The sequence below is a fragment of the Schistocerca piceifrons genome, chromosome 2 (genome assembly GCF_021461385.2).
Source record: "Schistocerca piceifrons isolate TAMUIC-IGC-003096 chromosome 2, iqSchPice1.1, whole genome shotgun sequence".
Classification (NCBI taxonomy): domain Eukaryota; kingdom Metazoa; phylum Arthropoda; class Insecta; order Orthoptera; family Acrididae; genus Schistocerca; species Schistocerca piceifrons.
This window is the reverse complement of record NC_060139.1, coordinates 246,535,490-246,558,659: the sequence shown is the minus strand read 5'-3', so window position 1 is coordinate 246,558,659 and position 23,170 is coordinate 246,535,490. Positions and strand designations below refer to the sequence as shown.

General features: G+C 44.4%; 1 protein-coding gene across 1 annotated transcript in view; it reads left to right on the top strand.

The window, feature by feature from the left end:
* The window catches only part of LOC124775294 (probable G-protein coupled receptor 158), a 227,814-nt gene extending 205,074 nt beyond the window's left edge, over positions 1-22,740 (top strand). The window contains exons 9-11 of the mRNA XM_047250132.1: positions 12,592-12,612; positions 22,002-22,037; positions 22,128-22,740. Coding sequence (XP_047106088.1) covers positions 12,592-12,612; positions 22,002-22,037; positions 22,128-22,232 — 162 coding nt within the window. The 3' untranslated portion in view covers positions 22,233-22,740. The remainder of the gene's footprint in view (positions 1-12,591; positions 12,613-22,001; positions 22,038-22,127) is intronic.
* Positions 22,741-23,170: the final 430 nt, after the last annotated feature.

Below are 23,170 nucleotides of genomic sequence, written 5' to 3'. Positions count from 1 at the left end.
CAGTTGTGTGACTGCATTCGTGATTTCCTCTCAGAGAGGTCACAGTTCGTAGTGATAGACGGTAAATCATCGAGTAGAACAGAAGTGATATCTGGCGTTCCGCAAGGTAGTGTCATAGGCCCTCTGCTGTTCCTGATTTACATAAATGATCTAGGTGATAATCTGAACAGCCCCCTTAGATTGTTTGCAGATGATGCTGTAATTTACCGTCTAGAAAAATCATCACACGATCAATTCCAATTACAAAATGATCTAGAGAGAATTTCTGTATGGTTCGCTCGACGAAAGATCCGTACCCAAAGACTGGAAAGTTGCACAGGTCACACCAATATTCAATAAAGGTATTGGGAGTGATCCACTAACTTACAGGTCCACATCATTAACGTCGATATGCAGCAGGAATTAGGAACGTATATGGTGTTCGAACATTATGAATTATTTCGAAGAACACGGTCTATTGACACACAGTCAACCCAGATTTAGAAAATATTGTGAAACACAACTAGGTCTTTACTTGCATGAAGGTTTGAATGGTATTGACAAGGGATTTGTAATTGATTAAGAAATTTCTGAATTTCGAGAGGGCTTTTGACATTGTACCACACAAGAGGCTTGTAGTGAAATTGCGTACCTATGAAATATCGTCTCAGTTGTATGACTGGATTCGTGATTTCCTGTCAGAGAGTTGACAGTTCGTGGTAACTGACGGAAAGCCATCGAGTAAAACAGAAGTGATTTCTGGCATTACCCAAGCTAGTGTTAAAGACCCTTTGCTGTTCCTTATCTATATAAACGTTTTTGGAGACAGTCTGAGCAGCCGTCTTAGGTTGTTTGCAGATGACGCTGTCGTTAATCGATTAGTGAAGTCATCAGAAGATAAAAACAAATTGCAAAACGATTTAGAAAGGCCATCTTTATGGTGCTAAAATAGGCAATTTACCCTAAATAACGAAAAGTGTGAGTGCTAAAAGGAATCCGTTAAACGTTGGTTACACAGTAAATCAGTCACATATAAAGGCTCTAAATTCAACAAAATACCTAGGAATTACAATTACGAACAACTTAAATTGGAAAGAACGTGTTGTGGGGAAGGGCAACCAAATCCTGCGTTTTACTGGCAGGACACTTAGGAAATGTAACAGGTCTACTACGAAGACTGCCTAGACTACGCTTGTCCGTCCTCTTTTATAATACTGCTGCGCGGTTTGGGATTCTTACCAGATAGTACTGCCGGAGTAGATCGAAAAAGTTCAAAGAAGGGCAGCACGTTTTGTATTCTCGTGAAATATTGGAGAGAGTGTCACTGAAATGTAACAGGATTTGGGCTGGACATCATTTTTCGTTGCGACGGAATCTTCTCACGAAATTCCAATCACCAACTTTCTCCTCCGAATGCGAAAATATTTTGTTGACATCGACCTACACAGGAAGAAACGATCACCACGATAACATAAGGGAAATTACAGCTCGTACGGAAAGATATAAGCGTTCGTTCTTTCCGCGCGCAATACGAGATTGGAATAAGAGAGAATTGGGAAGGTGGAGTATCAATGTATATGTATATGTAGATGTAGCAAAAAGGCATTCCCGACAGACAGAAGTTTTTGGTATCAAATATAGGCCTTAATTTGAGGATAAATTGCTGAGAAAGAACGTTTGGAGCACAACATTGTGTGGTAATGAGACATGAACTGTGGGGACACCGGAAAAGAAGAGAATCGTAGCATTTGAGATGTAGTGCTACAGAAGAATGTTGTAAATTAGATTATTCGCAGAATCAGCGATAAAGGAACACACGAAAAACACTGACAAGAAGAAGGGACGGAACGACTAGCCATGTGCTCAGGCATCAGCGATTAACCTCCATGCTACTACAGGGAACTGTAGAGGGCAAAAACTGGAGAGGCAAAGAGAGATTGGAATACATCCATCATATAATTAATGACGTATTTTGCAAGTGCTCCTCTGAGATGAAGAGGTTGCAGCGGGAGAGCAATTCGCGGCGTGCCGCATCAAACCAACCACAAGACTGATGACTCAAAAAGTATCAAATTCGCACAGCTGTTTTCACTAATTAGACGTGTCTCCCCGTAGTGGCTGTAGGGCTGTAATCAAACTGTGTGAAGAGAAGGCAGCTATGCTGTATCACAGCTACCTGACTTTGGTTGAAGGCACTCTATCAAACAACTGAAAGGTCTCCACATGAATTTGGTGATTTACACTCTCTGTATTATATTTCTGATACTTCCTTAATTATATAAGGAAAATAAAAGTAAACGAAATACTATGTCAGTTAGGAATTGAGAAATTATGCGGAAATTAGTACCACTAACGTAATATCACTCGTTTTAGATAAATCTTTATGCACATCTTTACACCCTTTAATGTTAACTTAAAACGCACATAGTTTATCGTCAATTTTATTGCCTTTATGAAAATGTATTTGCCTGATTTTCCTTTCCTCCTGGAATATTAGAATAACCTAAAACGTTACGTAGGATTGTTTGTTTCCCTTCGAAACATGTGGATTTATGATTCTTCTTCTGTGAGATTGCTCCTTAAATACTTCTGATATTTAAAATACAGTGACGTTGTTGAGCCGCTGCCCTTTATTGCATTCAATAAAATGTAATACGACTTGCCCTTATAATTCCCAAGCAAATTTCACTACACAACTGATAATTTGGCTCATTGTCAATTTTCAGCCGTTGTTCCCCACCAATGTCTTCACTAAGTAGACTGTTGTTACCCGTGGTGCTAAAAAAATATGGTTGGAAATCATGCGCTGGTAACCAACTACACTGAACACGAATACTTGTACTTTTGTTCAGTTTTATGAATCTGCACGTCATCTCATGGAACTGTAGTCATTTTTTAATCTTTTATACATCGTTCCCTGAATCACGTGGCTACTGTATGAGATGAAATGCAATGGATTTCAGCACATGACATCAGTCTTCTGTTGTCTCGTAATCTTTAAGAAAGTTACAAGCGCTATGAACTTCTGGGTGGAGAAACTAAATAAACCTTCCCTGCACATATCCAGATTTATCCATTCAACCACTGGATATAAGACCTTGGGAGCTTTCTATTACCGTCATCTAGTCATATATTTAAATAAAAATAATCTAATTCGGACATAGAAAGAGTGATAACCATTTTTCACCATGAAAACCAACCCTGTATCGATGATTTAAAAGACTTGTACCGCTTTTAGAAAATTGTCCACAAGGCGTTCCGTATTATGATGGTTCACACAGCTTCAGAAAATAAATAATAGGCCAGGAACTACTCTCGGCTAGTATCGACTTTCTTCGCTTAAGATAATTTAGCCTATGTGAGGAAACTACAATGACGGGAAAAAATCACAAAACGAAAAAATAATTAACACAGAGTAATGAAACTGAAGAATACATTTGCCTAAGGGAACGTGTTTAAGAGATTAACATATCAAGTTTACGGGTTAATGTTAGGAGCAAGATAAGCCATTGGAAATGTAAAATTCTGGTACATTAATAACCGGTACAGCTGCCAAAACGTTGAATGCAGGTATGCAAACGTTTATGCATTGGGTTTTACTGGTACTGGATGTCAGTTTGTGGGATGGAGTTCCATGCCTGTCGCATTTGATTGGAGAATACAAGCACGGTTAATGCTCTTTGTTGATGACGCTGGAGTTGTCGTCCGCTGATGACCCATATGTGCTCGATTGGAGACAGATCTGGTGATCGAGCAGGCCCAGGCAACATCATATAGAAGTTGGGTTATAACAGCGGTATATGTGCGAGCGTTATCCTGTTGGCAACCCCCCTCCCCTCTTTAATGCCGTCCATTAATACAGGGTTATTACAAATGATTGAAGCGATTTCACAGCTCTACAATAACTTTATTATTTGAGATATTTTCACAATGCTTTGCACACACATACAAAAACTCAAAAAGTTTTTTTAGGCATTCACAAATGTTCGATATGTGCCCCTTTAGTGATTCGGCAGACATCAAGCCGATAATCAAGTTCCTCCCACACTCGGCGCAGCATATCCCCATCAATGAGTTCGAAAGCATCGTTGATGCGAGCTCGCAGATCTGGCACGTTTCTTGGTAGAGGAGGTTTAAACACTGAATCTTTCACATAACCCCTCAGAAAGAAATCGCATGGGGTTAAGTCGGGAGAGCGTGGAGGCCATGACATGAATTGCTGATCATTATCTCCACCACGACCGATCCATCGGTTTTGCAATCTCCTGTTTAAGAAATGCCGAACATCATGATGGAAGTGCGGTGGAGCACCATCCTGTTGAAAGATGAAGTCGGCGCTGTCGGTCTCCAGTTGTGGCATGAGCCAATTTTCCAGCATGTCCAGATACACGTGTCCTGTACCGTTTTTTTCGCAGAAGAAAAAGGGGCCATAAACTTTAAACCGTGAGATTGCACAAAACACGTTAACGTTTGGTGAATTACGAATTTGCTGCACGAATGCGTGAGGATTCTCTACCACCCAGATTCGCACATTGTGTCTGTTCACTTCCCCATTAAGAAAAAATGTTGCTTCATCACTGAAAACAAGTTTCGCACTGAACGCATCGTCTTCCATGAGCTGTTGCAACCGCGCCGAAAATTCAAAGCGATTGACTTTGTCATCGGGTGTCAGGGCTTGTAGCAATTGTAAATGGTAAGGCTTCTGCTTTAGCCTTTTCCGTAAGATTTTCCAAACCGTCGGCTGTGGTACGTTTAGCTCCCTGCTTGCTTTATTTGTGGACTTCCGCGGGCTAAGCGTGAAACTTGCCCGCACGCGTTCAACCGTTTCTTCGCTCACTGCAGGCCGACCCGTTGATTTCCCCTTACAGAGGCATCCAGATGCTTTAAACTGCGCATACTATCGCCGAATGGAGTTAGCAGTTGGTGGATCTCTGTTGAACTTCGTCCTGAAGTGTCGTTGCACTGTTATGACTGACTGATGTGAGTGCATTTCAAGCACGACATACGCTTTCTCGGCTCCTGTCGCCATTTTGTCTCACTGCGCTCTCGAGCGCTCTGGCGGCAGAAACCTGGAGTGCGGCTTCAGCCGATCAAAACTTTATGAGTTTTTCTACGTATCTGTAGTGTGTCGTGACCATATGTCGATGAATGGAGCTACAGTGAATTTATGAAATCGCTCCAATCATTTGTAATAGCCCTGTAGTAGCACAACAGGTCGAATCACCAGACTGACGAACAAATCTGCAATCATGTGTGTCGGATAATAACGAGAGCGGTCCTGTTGTCATACGATATCACACTCTAGACCATAACTCCAGTTGCATGCTCAGTGTGCCTAGCTCGCAGACAGGTTGCTTGTAGGCACTCAACTGGTCCTCTTCTAACCAAGACACGGCCATTACTGGTACCGAGGCAAGACCAGCTGTCATCAGAAAACACAACAGACCTCCACCCTGCCCTTCAGCGAGCTCTTGCTTGATGCCACTGAGGGTGCAATTGGCGGTGGTTTGTGGTCAGTGGAATGCACGCTACAGGACGTCTGGCTCGGAGCTGTCCTTGAATTAAACGATGTGTAACAGTTCGCTCACAGTCATACGCCGAACACAATGGTCTTCCCTCTCGATAGTGCCACGTGGCAGTCCAGAACCCAGTCTTCTTGCGACCATACTTTCTCGTGACCACCGCTGACAGCAGTCATGTACAGTGACTACATTCCTGCCGAGTGTTTCTGCATTATCGCAGAAGGAATATCCAGCTTGTCGTAGCCCTATTACACGACCTCGTAGAGGTGTTGATAATGCCATCTTCAAATGGGTTCTCGACTAACATCAACTCACCACGTGCAATCTCAAAGGTAGTTAACACTCACGAACGTTGCAGAAGGTATTTAAAGCAAATCTGATTTGCATCCTCATAGTGGCGCTGCTAGCGCTACTCTCTTAAGCGATTGGTGCGAAATCTGAGTAGACATGATCTCTCAGATGTAGAAACACGCCTACCAACTTTCGTTTATGTCGCACAATTTCTCCTTAGGGTTGCGATTGTTTTCCGTCATGTGTTTCTAGTCTTCTAGACTAGTATGTGCCATTTTTGGAAATTAATGAAGGCCAGTCGTAGCTCGCTAAAACTGCTTCTCACTTCGTTCTTCAAGGCCACCATGCCCTGAGGTGTTTTACAGAGAAGCGCATGAGTCACTGTCTCTTGTTACGCAAAAAGCAGGGGTCAATAATTTTGGTCAATAATTTTACAAATGACACCTCTCGCTACATTAGTAGCATCGTAAAGGATGACGGAAATTGGGTAAATAATATCTGGTCATGGATTAAAATCTAATTTTTGTAGACGATGGTGCACTTAATAGCGAGCTTCCACGTGTTCAGCCAAGTTGTTGTTTCCATTTTCTGCATTCTTTACGTTTCTAGAACCCTAATTTGTCAAGAATAACTTGTTGTTGTTGTTGTTGTTGTTGTTGTGGTCTTCAGTCCAGAGACTGGTTTGACGCAGCTCTCCGTGAATAACTTAAGGTTCATATTATTACTCAAAAATGCTACACTCTTAAGATGCAATGATTTCTAGAAATATCTTTCGCAAATCATCGTGACAGTACTTAAACAAACGAGATCAATAGTTTGATACTGACTGCTTGCATTCAGAAGAGTTGAGAATTTTCGAGCAGTTTGCCTTCAGCTTTGACTTAGCCTCATGCAATTTTGGTTGATTTCCACTTGGCAAGGGTCCTAGCTATGTATAGTTCATTGGCGTAGTGGAACCAGGACATCACTTAGCTGCCAGAAGTTTAAAGTAGTTTAATGGCAACGGAGGATGAAGAGCTGTAGTCCGAACTAACTTTAGGAATAGATTAGATGACTCTGTGTCGAAAATGGCCGTAGGACTATTGTGATGTGTTTATCGTGTCAAATTCTCCGTTTACAAAAGTGCAACTAACAACATTTCTCTTCACTGTATTCATCTTTTGCGAAACAAAACAAAGTAACCTAATGCTGCATCAAATGCCAAAACGAAAACGCTATTCTGCTTCTAGCATTTTTTGTTCTTCCGGAAAAGCAAAATTGAATTACATCGTGGGTCAAGTTCCACATTAAACCGTATCATTTGGATGTATGACCTGGGTCTGTGAGTCCAGAAAACCACCCATATCAACTCTTGTGGTGTAGTAGTGTCTTCAAAAAATACCTGGGAGTTGGCTGATAATGTTTTGATCATTAGAGCTAAGTTCACCGGTACTCTAATCCAGATACCTTCCATCTGCAGGTTGCACTCTTTTAAATGAGGTAACCGAACATGTCACGGAACAAAGTTTTAGCTTTGCCATCGGTTTCTCCCTGTATTGATAATCCTCCCGAAAGTGTATTCTTTGAGAGTGGCTGTGGAATTTTCAGTGAATCTACAGCAAGCAGTGATATCTTCAAATCTATGGGGAGAAGCAGGCTTGGAGTTAGGGTTCAGTTTTAGGGGTAGTGGGGGGGAGGGGGGAGCATGGGACAGGTGTAGTTTTCTACTACCCCCACTCCAAAAGTAACTTCCCTAAAACCTTAATTTCAACAAGACAAAGAAGCTTAAGATTTTAAAAACAATAAAACTATTTTATTGTTAATAGTTTATTAATGTTTATATATTAGTTGATTGGTACAGTGCTTAATACACCCCATGGGCGGAACTTCCATGAAATAGCATTTCGGATAAATATGTCGTCTGAAAAGCATTTTTGTAAAAAACTGGGGAAGTACCTGTGTCGTGCCATTGTTTGAATAACTTGAAGGGCAACAAACTTTCAAAACTTCGAGAGCTTCATAAGTTATACCGTCTAAAATCTGCGAGTGTGCTGACGAGTATTTCACTTAGCTCTAAGACTGAGAACAGAGATGTAAGCCGGTCGCGGCGGCCGAGCGGTTCTAGGCGCTTCAGTCCGGAACCGCGCGACTGCTACGGTCGCAGGTTCGAATCCTCCCTCGGGCATAGATGTGTGTGATGTCCTTAGGTTAGTTAGGTTTAAGTAGTTCTAAGTTCTAGGGGACTGATGACCTCCGATGTTAAGTCCCCTAGTGCTCAGAGCCATTTGAACAGAGGTGTGAAAGCAACAGCAACTGGAACATACAGGGCTATTCACAAGTATCTCCAGGATTTGAAAAGATCACTGCACCAAAATTACAAGACGTAAGGAAAACAGACACATATCAGTGAATGGAACATCTCCCCAAATTTTTAAATAACGTTATAATTGCTCAATATGAGTACCATTTGTGATGCACCAAATACAGGTAAAAGACCTCGTGCAGCCGACGGAAGCCGTTGCTGCAGCTGCGAAGGTGCATCGACAGCATCGTGCTTTGGAAATCTTTATACCCCGTTGGCTATCTGCAGGCGCTAAGTAACTTGATGCGTCAATGCGGACTGGATGATCTATCTTCATGTTCTGATGCGCCTGCCTCCTAGGGGAATACTCTGCAACTACACCATGGTCCTAGACTCCGCCCGAACAAGCCTTGAAAGGCCGTACGGTACCGACCGGGCGCCGTGTCATCCTTAGCCTACAGGCGTCACTGGATGCAAAGATGGAGGGGCATATGGTCAGTTTACGAAACCGGAGCCGCTACTTCTCAGTCAATTTTGCTGAGTGCACCCCGCTTGCCAACAGTGCAACTACACCATGGTGGATATAACAAATCGAATACTGGAGAGATGCTCTATCCATAGATATGCGTTTTGTGTGTGTGTGTGTGTGTGTGTGTGTGTGTGTGTGTGTGTGCCCTAGTTTTCACGCACTCATCTTCTGAAATCTCAGGGATATTTGTGAATAACCCTGTATAAAGGGGGGATGCTGTATCTTTGTGTTGTTTCCACCTACATTCAGGAAAGACAGTCTTTACTTCATTTTTTATTACTCGAGCAAATTTCTCCTTTTATCTTGTCTTCCCTCAAGTTACTGTGACTTGTCGGTCCCTCCTGTGGATTTATAAATCGTGTCAGATTTGTTGTCAGTAGCAAGTGTGATCTGTGAATAGTGGCCTCTTCTGGTTGGAATGTTTTCTATAGCGAGTCAGGCTCCAAATTCAGAAGAATCCAACTGAGAAGTGCCCTCTGTTAAACGAAAGTTTTCCTTTTTTTCAGAATTTCTTTTCATTTTCGAAACTCTTAGTTCTCACGATACTGTATACTCCAAAAGATAGTTGAATAATTAGGAAATGCGAAAATTTAAACGCGTTAAATAAATTACTGTTTGCGAGTGAGACGGGTGCTTATAACTCTTCCCCCCGCCATACACACAACTCTTTTATTCCAGCATCACCACCTAGAGAGAATCCGCATTTCTCAATTGGAAGATAACTACGCATGAATCACTAATGTGTATTATAAAGAACACTTGCTCGTACACATAATGCAACATCACACATAGCAGCCAACTGTCTGGGTATGTCTTAGTCAGGCGCTGATAAATCTCCGCAGGTATTTGGAGCCATTCTGGTTGCACTGCTTCCAACGGTTGTGCATGGTGGAAGGTTCACAAAGGGAAAGCTACCAAAGACGTGGTTCACCTATTGGTGTCCAATCGAGTTAATATTTGCGATATATGAACGTCGCGGAAACACTTCGAAGTTTTTGACCTTGTTCTTCCAGTCATTTTGGACAGGTATGTCAGAGTAATATTATATTTCTGAAGAATTAAATAGTCCCTAAAAAGGATACTATGTCCTAGGATGTATTCCTAACCATTTCGATACCAAATGCTTTATTTAATTGTTGGCCGGCCGCTGTGGCCGAGCGGCTCTAGGCGCCTCAGTCCGGAACCGCGTGACTGCTACGGTCGGAGGTTCGAATCCTGCCTCGGTCATGGATGTGTGTGATGTCCTTACGTTAGTTAGGTTTAAGTAGTTCTAAGGCTAGGGGACTGATGACCTCAGTTGTTATGTCCCATAGTGCTTAGAGCCATTTGAGCCACAACGAATATGTCGTGTACAGGAAGCCCATTCATGACAATCAGACACTGTAACAACACTGTAACTTTCCTTTCTCCTTCTCTCCACCTTCAATTCACATATAACATATAGAAATGTTTCCATATTTAATGGATTAGGAATTGGACATAGGCAGGTAAGATCAAACAAGTGAGAAAGACATAATGTTGATTTTGTTATTAATCGCCTCTTGCACAATTTGTTCGATATGAGCACTGGAGAGCTAGACGAGATTTGGAAGTGGTGACCAAAGTTGGCACTAATAGTTTCCAGCATAAATCGATTCCGCATTACCGCATTAGTATATCTACCAAGTTTCGCTGCCATATGATAATTTCAACTGACAATGGACCTGCACTTTGAAACTTCCTGGCAGATTAAAACTGTGTGCCCGACCGAGACTCGAACTCGGGACCTTTGCCTTTCGCGGGCAAGTGCTCTACCATCTGAGCTACCGAAGCACGACTCACGCCCGGTACTCACAGCTTTGGAAGGCAGGAGACGAGGTACTGGCAGAAGTAAAGCTGTGAGTACCGGGCGTGAGTCGTGCTTCGGTAGCTCAGTTGGTAGAGCACTTGCCCGCGAAAGGCAAAGGTCCCGAGTTCGAGTCTCGGTCGGGCACACAGTTTTAATCTGCCAGGAAGTTTCACATCAGCGCACACTCCGCTGCAGAGTGAAATTCTCATTCTGGACCTGCACTTCAATTTTAACCACCCGGTTCTTCGCACAAGAAGAATCTCGCACTCATACTCTCTTGTGTGGGTTAGAATCCCAACAGAGACAATGTTTTACATAATAACAGAAGACCGTCGCAGTGAATATTACGTGAAGAGCAAAACTGTTCGTTGTAAGGTAACGGCTGGATCGAGGAGCGAGGCATACCAGGGTAATCCATGCAGTGCTGTTAACCCCTGTGCCACGGTGGCTAAGTAGAAAAAAAAAGTGGCTAACTCACCTGCCTAATAATTAGGACACTCCGGTTCGATTCCTGGCCTTGATACAAAGTTTCACTCATCGTCTCTGAAACAGTGTCATTTTAACTACATATCAGATTAAAATCGCTTGCTGGACCACGATGGGAACACCAAACCTAGACTTTCGCGGACACTGCTCTTATCAGTTCTTTTTTCAAGACAATTATAATTAATTCCTTCATCTGTCAGTTATGGAACAGAAGTCTGTCAAAACGCACATCGACTCATCGTTCAATTATGGCAGCATCAACCACTCATTTTGATCTAAACACGAACTTATATTAAGCTCAAAGACTATCAAAATCATCTGTATAGCTGTTATACAAATTTGTAAAACATATCAGACTTTGTAAGGGAAGCCTAAGAGTACGTACAATGGCTATTTGTCACGTGAAGTGCTGAAAGCGTAATGTAAAATTTGATGCGATGTGAACAAAATTTTACCAGACGCATGTCTTACAATTTTTCAGACACCATGTTATATCAGCCTACTTATCGGTGAATCTAGCTAATTAATGACTGGAGATGTTTCATACATTTGGAGCTGAATTAAAGTGTACAGAGCATCGTTATCATATTCCTCAGCATTTCAGGGTTTTTGCACTGTACATTAATCAACGGTCAGAACCCAAGGTTAAGTGCAGTGACATGGTACCATTCACACTGAAACCTCTAAAGAGAGGTCACCATAAATCACGCCACATTACCCTACACCAGGGCACAATTTCTGTCCCAAAGAGTCACCGCCGCCCAGTGCACAAATGCCAGTGACTCTGTCTTTTAGCGAAAGAACAGTTTTACTACCTATTTGCTATTCTACCCCTGCAGCGGTCAGGTTCTCAGTCGCCCAGCAAAATCAGCTTCACCACTGCATAGCAACGAAACGAAGGAGTACTTATTAAACTTACAATCATTGGTATTTGTTTCGGTTACTTGCATAGACCCATGCTTCGCTAGTGATTTCAATTGATTTGGTAGTGTAATTTGAATAGTGGGCTATTAATCAGGTTACGGAGCAGTTTTGGAACAACCGTCCCGTAACGCAAGCTTTTGCGTTTGCGTCCTGGTCGAACACACAGTTTTAATCTGCTGCGAAGTCTAAAAACACACACACTCTGCTGCAGGGTGAAAGATTCATTCCGGAAGCAATCCTGTAGACCGTGGCTATGCCAGTTCTCGGCAATATCCTCTTTCCCAACCGTGCTGATGCCTCAGGCTTTGGCAGAGGAACTCCTGTGGAACTGGGACGGTAGGTGATAGTTACCGTCGGAAATAGGAGGCTGTGAAGGCGCCCTTGGGTAGCTCACCCTTTAAGAGACAAGGTTCCTGGATCGACTGCCGGTACAGCTCTATATTAATTACATTTGGTGCAGTTTTTGATGGCTTGCTTAGCTGGAGAGCCGGCCGAGTGGTGTAGCAGGTAATCTCAGGAAGCAGGTGGTGGAATTCGCTTGTGGAGAGAGAGTTTTGGTGTCGTGTCGTTGCGCACCCTGTGTCGTCTACTCGTTGCACCTGCATGCGACACGCGTTCGTAGCACCGCACCCACGCTGGGTAGGGTAGCCACTCGCGCCGCGTCGCCAGCCGCCGCTGACTAACGATGCGTCTTCTTGCTGTCTGTTTCTGCTGCCGCCGCTGCCCCCGCCGCCGCTGCTGGACGCCGCAGAAGAAGGGAAGTCGCGAGAAGGTAAGGACGACCGCACCACTCAGAAAACTCTCTGTCTCTCTGTCTCTCTCTCTCTCTCTCTCCTTGTGTCTCTCTGTGTCCCTCTGTCTCTCTGTCTCTCTCTCAGCATCTCTCTTTACACGTAATGGGTGTTTGCACTACACGATATACGTACTATCAGTTTCTTGTATGTGGTTCTTTTCTTTCACTATCAAATGAGTTGCAGGAGGTAAAATGCTACCTTTGACAAATGATATTGTAGACTATCAGACATAAGTAGACGAAAAATCTTACTGATTTCCCCCTCCCCCCTCCCCCCAACGTAATCACAAAACAGAAAAGAAAGTTAGTCAGACGAAGGATATCCTAACACTAGACGTCAGAAGTTTCTGAAACGTGTTGTTACTAATAGCAAGCTATTGTCATTAATATCAGGGCTGTTCGCAAAGTAACGTCCGATAGGTCGCGAACTGGAAACGACAGTGAAAATCCAATTAAGCGTTGCACAAATGTGTTGGGCATTTCTGTAGCACGTCCATCGATTGCGGCACGTCGCTTGTTTCAGTTCTGAGCGCACAGTGAGCACATAAAGATACCGAGATATGTAGTGTCTCCCGCGAAGTACGTGAACTCATTGAGAGGTTTTGCCTGATTTGATGCAGCCCACATAACGTACCTGTCATGCATTTCTTTCCACATGACAATTCTCGGCCGCACACTGTAGGGGCAATGAGAACGTCCCTGCAAAGTATTTGATCGCGCAATGTACAGCCCAGACGTGGCTCCCTCCAATGTTCATCCATGCTCAGATGAACCGCTGGCCATGACGACAACATTTTGGCACAATAACGAACTGCATACCAGCGTAGATAAGTGGCGGAAAGCGCTGCCGGCTCCTTTCCGTGCCGATGATATTGGAAAGTTGTTACCACGCTACGACAAATGTCCAAGTCGGAGCGGCGACTATGTAGGGAAGTAGCTGGAAGATGTAGCAAACTGCTGCAAATAAAACATTTTTGATTTTCACCGTGGTTTCTGTTTCACGCGCAATCGGACCTTACTTTCCGAGCAGCCCTCGTATAAGCTAAATCTTTTCCTTCGAACTAAATTTGTCCCCCATGCCTGCAATTCAGTGTGGGTGAAAATACGTTGCTCACCATTAAAATTTCGTCTCAACGAGGGAGGCTTGCAACAAACACCTAATTGCGTAAGCTGTACAATATGCGGATATGCAAATCAGTTTCATTTGAGTATAACCACACGAAGTAGATTGGAATAACTTCTCGGCGGACGGAATGACACAGAGCGACACTCTACTCCCACCTATCATGACAGGTGAAGTAAAGAAAGGCGGTAAAAATGTCGCCCTCTTTAGGCCAGCCCGGAACTACGGCTTTAGCCGAACTTCGTCTCATCACCTAACTCCTGCAAAGCTGGCAACTCAGCAAAGCAAAGGACACTGTTCTGCCGCGTGGAATCTCTTTTCACTGTGGGATACGGCAGGTTTTATATGCAGTAGTGAACCTCTTCATCAAATCCATAAATCCTCACCGTTCTTCACCAACCTGTATCGGTCTTTTTGACTAAGAACATGCTCATTTCTCTCAAGCGATGATCCACAGCCCCAAAAGTGTTGACCACTGCTAGGTTCATACTTAGCTAACGTTCAACGTATCACATACTAGCACCCACGGCAGTGCAAACCGTTGCTCTGTAGGCAATGTGAATGTCGGCTGGCTTGTTCATACATCTGGTCTTGATTAATTGGGTGCAGTTCAGCATACACGGCTGCCATCCAGTGCAGCGCACCAACCGAAGCGTAACACAGTGGCAGCTTACCGAGTCGGAACTCCACTAATAGACACATAAACATATACTCCATTACCGAACAAACTGCCGCGTTTTTGACTGTCGTATTACGGCCGTATTTCCACAACGGTGCATATCCAAGCTCTGCTTATCTTTAGATTTCTGCTCCATCTATGTTTATTCTCCACAAGCCACCTTACGCGATGCGGCGGAATGTAAGGTAAGGGCCCTTAATATCGTCCCTGCTGCTAATTTCGTCCCTTAGAAATTTTCAGTTTCCACAGTCGGTAACAAATGTTTAGCTGAGCATTCATGAGAGACCTCAGTCTATTGTTTTGCTGAGAGAATCTTTCGTATGCAGCACGGGTAGCTTTCGTGTACGAGAGGATTTAATTTTTTATGCTGAAGTGAGTTAGTGGGAGTAAATAAACAGCCTGCAATTCCTAGTCTGAGCTCTTATTTGTGTTCCGTCCTCCGTGCAGTTCCTATTTTGGTCCCGGAGACAATATTTCGAACTGTCGTTAAGAAACTGTTTTTATTTAATATTTCTAGATTACGTTACTTTTTTTATTTGGCGAAACAAATGCGGAGAGAAATGGATTCGTTGCACGAAATGCTTCGGTTTTCATCATGAAAAATACTTCTCGTCTACACAGACTTACAGATTCGTATGTGACACAACTTTACAACGATGAAAATGACTTGAAAAGTCTTCGTTTATGGCCTTTCAAGTGATTTATAGTTGTGGAAGTGGCTGGAAATGTTACAAGGGAAAAATACATTTAAATAAATTGTACTTTTGAGAATTTTTATCGTGGACGAAATGACGAACTCAATTTTTTAATCTTATGTCACATAGTGACATTAGTATGCAGTATGTTATAACAATTTAATTGTAACTTGAACGCAAGTGGGGATAAATTCAGAAATACATAAACAATCTGTAGCGTTTACTATAACCTTTACGGACTTACACGGGTTCTGACGTTCGAAGGTCCGCTTACCTTACCACTATATTTTGCCCTCCTCTCTGTTCCTTCGGCAAATGGCGCCATCGTGGTTTAGTCTTCAGACCAAATTCTGATTTGATGCAGCTACCATAGGCTGTAGAAACCTGTTAATCGCCGAATAACTACTGCAGCCTACATCCATTTGAAGCTTCAAACTGCACTTTTGTTCACCTCTTTGTCTCCCTCTATCCGCATCGCGTGTTGTTTCTCTCATTTTCTCGTTGCGGTCACTCCGCGAGACGTATGTCGGAGGGAGTAATATGTTGTCCGACACTCCCCAGAAAGTTCACTCTCGGAATTTTAAAGTCGAACGACACAAATACTCTATTGTAGCGTCTGCCACTTTAGTCTGTTGAGTATCTCTGTAGTAACGCTTTCGCTCCGATTAAAGGATCCCGGGACGAATTGCGCCGCTCTCGTTTGTATTTTCTACGTCTTTTCTATTAATCCACACCGGTAAGTGTCACTTACTGACAGTCATCAAGAATCTATCCAACAAATGTTTTTCGTGCCTTTCTTTCGCGAATGAACGAGATCATCTAAATATTCTGACAATGAATCTCAGCCTAACATTTACTTTTCGAACAACTTGGTTTATGAGGACGCTTCACGTGGTTACTCCTGGGTAATTTACGGTAGGTACTGTTTACAGTGATTCGACATCCCCTACCCTGTTCTGACACTATTGTCAGGTTGTGTAGTCACTCCCTCTGACGGATTGCGAAGCGTGTTGACCATTAAGTACAATTTCTATCTCTACTCACTAACACATGAAGCACAGTGCACAGGGAACTAGGAGAATGTCTGTCAGACAGCCTGTCCGGCTCGCTCCCCAGGAGTACCTATACTACATAGGGCAACTTAAATTACAATTAAGTATGGTAGTTGATTTCTATAGATGATTACAAGCCTACTTGCAACTCCTTCCTGCACGTTTACAAAAAAATGATGGTTTACCTGCAAAAATTGCCTGTCTCCTTGACCATACAGAATCGAAGCTCGCAATCTACAGTCGGTGTTTCAGTGGGGGCTAGTTTTAGGGACAGGAGAATGGGCTACAGAAGAGTAACAGATGTGCTGTAATTGAATTCAAAATTCGTATATTGACCGCAGACCCATGGGAAATGCTAAGAAAGCATTCACAATATGAATCCACAATTCTGGACTATTATTGCCACAATCGTGCAATTTACTAGGAAAAAAATACATAACTCAAACAAGGAAGGCAAATTGCTAGTTCATTCCAGTTCTTAGGAAAAATTAGATGCATCGAGAGAGTGAACAAGTTCGAAGGAAATAAATAAGCAGATACCGAGCCATGGGAGTGTTCGTGACGAGATAAATGATGCGGGTGAATGAACGCGTTGCTTACCACAAAAACATCAGTAAGCCGGCGGTCGGCTGCTTGCAGAATCTGATGCGAGAGTGTGCCGTTACAGCCGTCGGCGCAATAGCGGCCGTTTCCGAGATGTACAGCGTCACAGTGATCGGGGGATAGCGTGTCCCTTGGTTTTATTTCCTCCGTGAGGACACTGTGGAGTGACTATACCGGCAAAAAATAAGTTCCTTTCACCCAACGTGATTAGAGAGACAGTGCTGTCCCACCTACAGCGTTTCAGGTACAGTGGGCGGAGAAACTCCCTGGCTTTAGAGATGGTCATTCTTCGTTGGTTCCAGTGCAAGATCCCACGGATAATGGCTTCTTGCAATAGCGTGCTGGTGAAGTAAGTTTGAATTCAAAGGCCACTGATTTCCTTTTCAAAGAAGACGCCATCTTGGCACTACTTTACTGTACCGAAATTCAGAAATATCAAAATTGCGCAGACTTTCTCATCCTGCGGTCGTTCTCTTTAGCAATGCATTGGTCGGTTCAGAACCGCAGGGAAATTACATTTGTATGGGAAATCCGCCTATCGAATTTACTAGCTCATTTACTATATAGCTCAACAAAAGTTTGGACTATCATAGAGTTTACTACCATGACTTCTTGTAGTACACGAATTGAGGTTTGTGTAATACCTTATTAGGAAACAAAACATAATTCCTTATGAAAACAAGAATGATTCTGGTTAGCTGCAAAAAAACATTACGGAACAAAGTAGGCTCTGTCCTGAGTGTACATATTTAGCTCATGATAATAATTGTCAGTCTTTAGTGGTGAGTATGTCTTCCTCGTACACGGGTCAGTTCTTTCACTTTAGGAGGCACTTTCTGAAGGAGATCATCATGTTTATCTTGAGGTATGAAGTCCCATTCCTCAATGGCAACTCAGTGAGGTCCTGAAGATTGTCAGGTGGATTGGGTCACTGTGCAAAGGCCACATTCAACAGGTCTCATGCACGCTTATTTGTATTTATGTCCAGGGACTGTGCTTACCGATGAATTCTGCTGATGTTGCGTCTTTGAAAATACTGAGACACTGCCAGAGTACGGTACGATCTTGCATTGTCATCGACTAGGATGTGGTTGTCGCTGACTTCACGTCTATAAGGCCTTACAATCGTTTGTAAGACCCGTTGGAGGTATCTTGGACTACTGAATTTGCCGTAGATGGGAATTAGAGGGGCCCGCCGTCATATCAATATTTCCTCCCAGAACAATGCACATCAACCTGCAAACGGATGGACTTCCTGAACGTATCGGCTTTCCTGGTATCATCTAGCGCTTCTCCAAACCGTAACATGCCTAGTGTCTGGTCGAAAACCAACCCTGGTCTCGTCAGCAAACATGCCATTACTCCATTCTGCAATGGTCTAATTTTGATTGCAAGAGCCCAGGTCCTTCGACTGCATCGGTTCCGTTGTTTCAGTGCAATACTTCTCATTGGCATTCTGGAATAAAAACCATCCTGAAGCAATTTTCTACGCACTGTTTGGTCTGAGATAGGAATCCCTGTTTGCTATATTTCTGGAAGTTAATGTTAGGCGCCTGCGAACCGACAGTTGAAGGAAACGATATTGCACTGGTGTTGTCATACGAGGACGACCCACTGCGAGGTCTATCGTTCATATATCCCGTCTCTCTCTGTACTTTCTCCGCACACACCACTTTGGCTGACATGTAACCGATCACCAACATCTAGGTGTGTAGCACCTGCTGAAAGTAAAACCACTATCCTGATTATGTCAAAGTGCTGTGTGCCTCTGGGTGGCATTTACCGCAGTGATGAACACAAACTGAATGAAGCTGTCGTTGATACTGGACTGCTTGTGGCGTGCCGCTGCGGCAGCAGTATGTTTACATGACTGGGAAAGGGCACAAAGGATGCCAGTAGTAAACGCCGTCCAGTATATGGACTCTAATTGGATAAATGCATGAAGGCCTAGGTGAATGAGGCCTCTAGATCGTAGACTAAATTTTACGACAGTATTCCAAACTTTTGTCTAGCAGTGTATGTATGAAATTAAACAGTGTTTGCGTTCGTGATTCCGGTCGTTTGGTTCGTGATCTTTTCTACAGTTCGAATCTGTGCTTGGATTCTACACACATCAAGTTTTGAACCACACTTTTATTTCGAAATTTATGGCAGATAAAACAAAAACAGACTCTGAGACATGTGTATATATTCACTGTCAGTGTGCCCAGGTCACCAAACCAAAATAGAAAATATTTGTTTAACGACAAAATCGTCTGTTCCCCATGGGGCTTTTTCTTAGTACGTGGCAGAAGGTCCCTTTGTTCGGATGCAGGCTTGAATTCGTCGTAGCGTACCAACCACGAGATCACAGTGTACCAGCCAAGAGATCATCAAGCCGGTCTTGCCCCAATCTGCCCACACTTCAATAGCGGTTCTGCATAAGTCACACAGATTATGCGGTTGTTGTCCACGTCCAAAAAAAAGTTCGCTTCAATCCATTCCACACACGTTAGACTGGGTTCATGTCCGGGTAACGGCAGTCCAATCCAGTTCGGTAATCCTAGCATACTGAAGACACATGCTTGCGAGAACAGCTCCATGAGCAAGGAGGTTATCATCCATGAAGGTGAAACTGTCACCAGTATTTTGACGATACTGTTCCACTATTGGTTGATTAGTTGCACAGTCTCATCCCTGTACCATACGACACTGAGATTGCTTTCAACAGCCACGAGAGGTGTTCGGTAGCCCCATGTAACGCCATTCGAGAGCATCACTCCAACAGCACCTTGTTGCACATGTGGTATCAGTGTCGGAGGCGTTCGATTTAACGTGACGGTCTCCAAACACGTTGTCTGCGATAATCATGGTTCAAACAGATCCGAGTTTCTTTCGTAAAACAACGCCCAACGCCGGTCCTGGAGCGTTCATTCTGCATGATTTCTCGTCTATCTCTAACGGAGTCCATGGTGTTGTGATGTGCGATGAGGTGCTCACCGTGGTCGTCGGAAATGAAGATTCACGTGGTGCAATCGTCTAATAATTTGATGAGACACGTACCGTCCTGTAGCTTCTTCGACCGACAATTTCACTTCCGAAGCACTCAGTCTACTGTCCCTTAGGAAAATCGTCGATATCGGTCAATCTGTGCACTTGTAGAACGTGGACGGCCCGTGCTGTGCAAGTCCTCAACATTACCTGATAGATGCAAACGATTGCATGTCCCCATCACGTCACTTCGACTCCTTTAGTAACATGGAGCAACTTCCTTGTCTGACAAACCTTCTGTGCGTAACGCGATAAACGGACCCTATCCTTGGTAGCAAATTTCCTTTGTGGCATGTTGGATGTTCATGTACTGACATTTTTAGTGCGTCCCTACTGGTGCATTACTTTCAACCAAAATGCTGCAATCCATTCGAGTGCGGCGCTCTATCCGTAGGTAGCGGTCACACTAACTGTATACATGTTTACAAACGTTCCAATTGGAACAGCAAGTCACAATACCAACACGCCTGCACAACATATCGGGGTGATGCAACGTTTCTGTTAATGCGTATGCACTGCAAAGTAAGAAAAAACACTGAAATCAAAGAAATTCCGAAACAAAAAGTTCGTAATTTAAGTAAGTCTGTAATTTAAGTAAGTCTGATGACGAAAAGCTGTACGTTGCCACTTCACCTACATTAGAGTGACAAGATACACTACTGGCAATTAAAATTGCTACACCAAGAAGAAATGCAGATGATAAACGGGTATCCATTGGAAAAATATATTATACTAGAACTGACATGTAATTACATTTTCACGCAATTTGGATGCATAGATCCTGAGAAATCAGTACCCAGAACAACCACCTCTGGCCGTAAATACGGCCTTGATACGCTTGGGCATTGGGTCAAACACAGCTTGGATGGCGTGTACAGGTACAGCTGCCCATGCAGCTTCAACACGATACCACTGTTCATCAAGAGTAGTGACTGGCGTATTGTGACGAGCCAGTTGCTCGGCCACCATTGACCAGACGTTTTCAATTGGTGAGAGATCTGGAGAATGTTTTGCCATTCGTGCACCCAGGTTCGTCGTTGAGTACACCATCGGAAGCGCTCCTGACTGATGCAGCGTCAAGGGTAACCGCAGTCATGGTCTCCGAGCTGATAGTCCATGCTGCTGCAAACGTCGGCGAACTGTTCGTACAGATGGTTGTTGTCTCTCAAACGTCCCCATCTGTTGACTTAGGGATCGAGACGTGGCTACACGATCCGTTACAGCCATGCATATAAGATGCCTATCATCTCGACTGCTAGTGATACGAGGCCGTTGGATCCACCACGGCGTTCCGTATTACCCTCCTGAACCCACCGATTCCATATTCATTGTATCTCGACCAACGTGAGCAGCAATGTCGCGATACGATAAACCGCATTCGCGATAGGCTACAATCCGACCTTTATCAAAGTCGGAAACGTGATGGTACGCATTTCTCCTCCTTACACGAGGCATCACAACAACGTTTCACTCAGGAACAAGTGCTCCTCCAACCGAATTCGCCCAGCCGTTCCGCTTACAAACGTGGTGGGGGTGGCGCGCCAACCTGACAGAGCCAAGTCGCGCGCCTACGTGTCATCTTTGCCCTGACCTGCAAACTTGGTCTCTGCTAAACTTGTTCACTCTTGCGGGGTTGGTAGTACCCTACCCCAGAACGACCATTCATTCAGTGCCTAAAGCTTTCTGCTAGTTCACACACTCACTCATTTATACCGTCTAGGCCGCACAAAGGAACGGAAAATGGGAAACGTGGTACACAACAACAAAAATTCCATAAATAACACTGTTTAGTCCATTCTCTCCTTTTGGACACCAGCTGAGGTATTACCTGCAAGAGAAGAAACTCTTGCTAATAATTTCTGCGTGCTAGCAATTTAATAAAACATTGGAACGGTACAACACGTTCCGTTTCACAGGTTCGAATCCTGCCTCGGGCACGGTTGTGTGTGATGTCCTTAGGTTAGTTAGGTTTAAGTAGTTCTAAGTTCTAGGGGACTGATGACCTCAGATGTTAAGTCCCATAGTGCTCAGGGCCGTTTCTTGTGTCGCTCCTTGCTTGGGGCCTTGCGCGGCCACACACGTACCCGTCCCTACTCACGGCTACCCTGGGCAGAGTCGTCGCGTTGCAGACGTGTGACCTTTCCTGATTTGTCTCTGGGAGAGCGGACCGGCCTCTGTGTGCGCAGGCCCTGCACCACCGCCAGCAGAGCCAGCAGCAGCAGGCGGCCGCGGCGGGCGACGCCTCCTCGGGGGCGGCGGCCGGCCAGGCGTCGTCGTCTTCGCGGCAGCCGCGCTGGATGCCGGCGCGCCAGGACGCCACCGAGACGGAGGTGTCGCGCACGCCCGAGGACTCGGTCTGCAGCAACGAGGGACCCAGCGCCGTCTACGCAGAGCTCGACCGCGACCTCCGGCCCTGAGGATTCAGCCCCTCGCCCCGGAGGCCACCGCGCCGCGAGTGGTTCTGACGAGGCGGGGGGACCACCGGCCCCGCGAGGGGGGCCACCTGCGAAGAAGGTCTGCGCGCTGCCGCGAGGCAGAGGTCATCCGACGTTGCCCTCTATCACTGTTCCTGCAGTGCTCCCGGGTGTACTCGGCTGCCACCAGGGGCTACAGTGTCTCCGTCACGATCTCCCGTGTCGTTTCCAGATTCTTAGTGCGTGTTTGACATAAAAGCGATTCCACTCAGCGATCTTCAATAGCGTACCTATTTATCAGCCCCACCTACAGGTGGCAGCCCTGCTTTGGAACGGGATCACTGCTCAAACCACTTCGGAATACGAACAAGCGAATGACTCCGTGTCACACACGACGACAACTAGAAGCCCTCCAACACTACTTGGTGATTCGCTTTTACATCAGTCTTCAGACGTCAAACGGTGGAGAACACGATGTACAACTTCCACTTAGGATGTGCGTAACAGACTTTAACACGTGAACAGAAAATCCTATGAGAGTCTCCAGCACTGTCTCCAGGCAAAGACTAAGTCTGAAACTCCGAGCCGTCTTCTGCTTGTGAATCACACCACACCTTTCATCGTGTTGGAATTGTCAACGGACCTTCAGGCATTGTTTCGCTTCAAAGGTATTTCATTAACGCCGGGTATTTATTACCTGACCACACGTATGCTCTAGTCAATTCGTGGTATTAAAGTAACGAAGGGCCTACAGAAGTAAAATTTTTGCCTGTTGTCCTCGAAGCACCGTTGCCAAACTGGACGAATGCACGACGTTACCATTCCCAGCAGGTCTACCACAACACCTTCACTTATTCGACTGTTACTTTCTCTTAAAGAATACTTACGGTGATGTCTCAGCTGCCATTTATATTTATTGATATCTTTATAAGGGACTATCC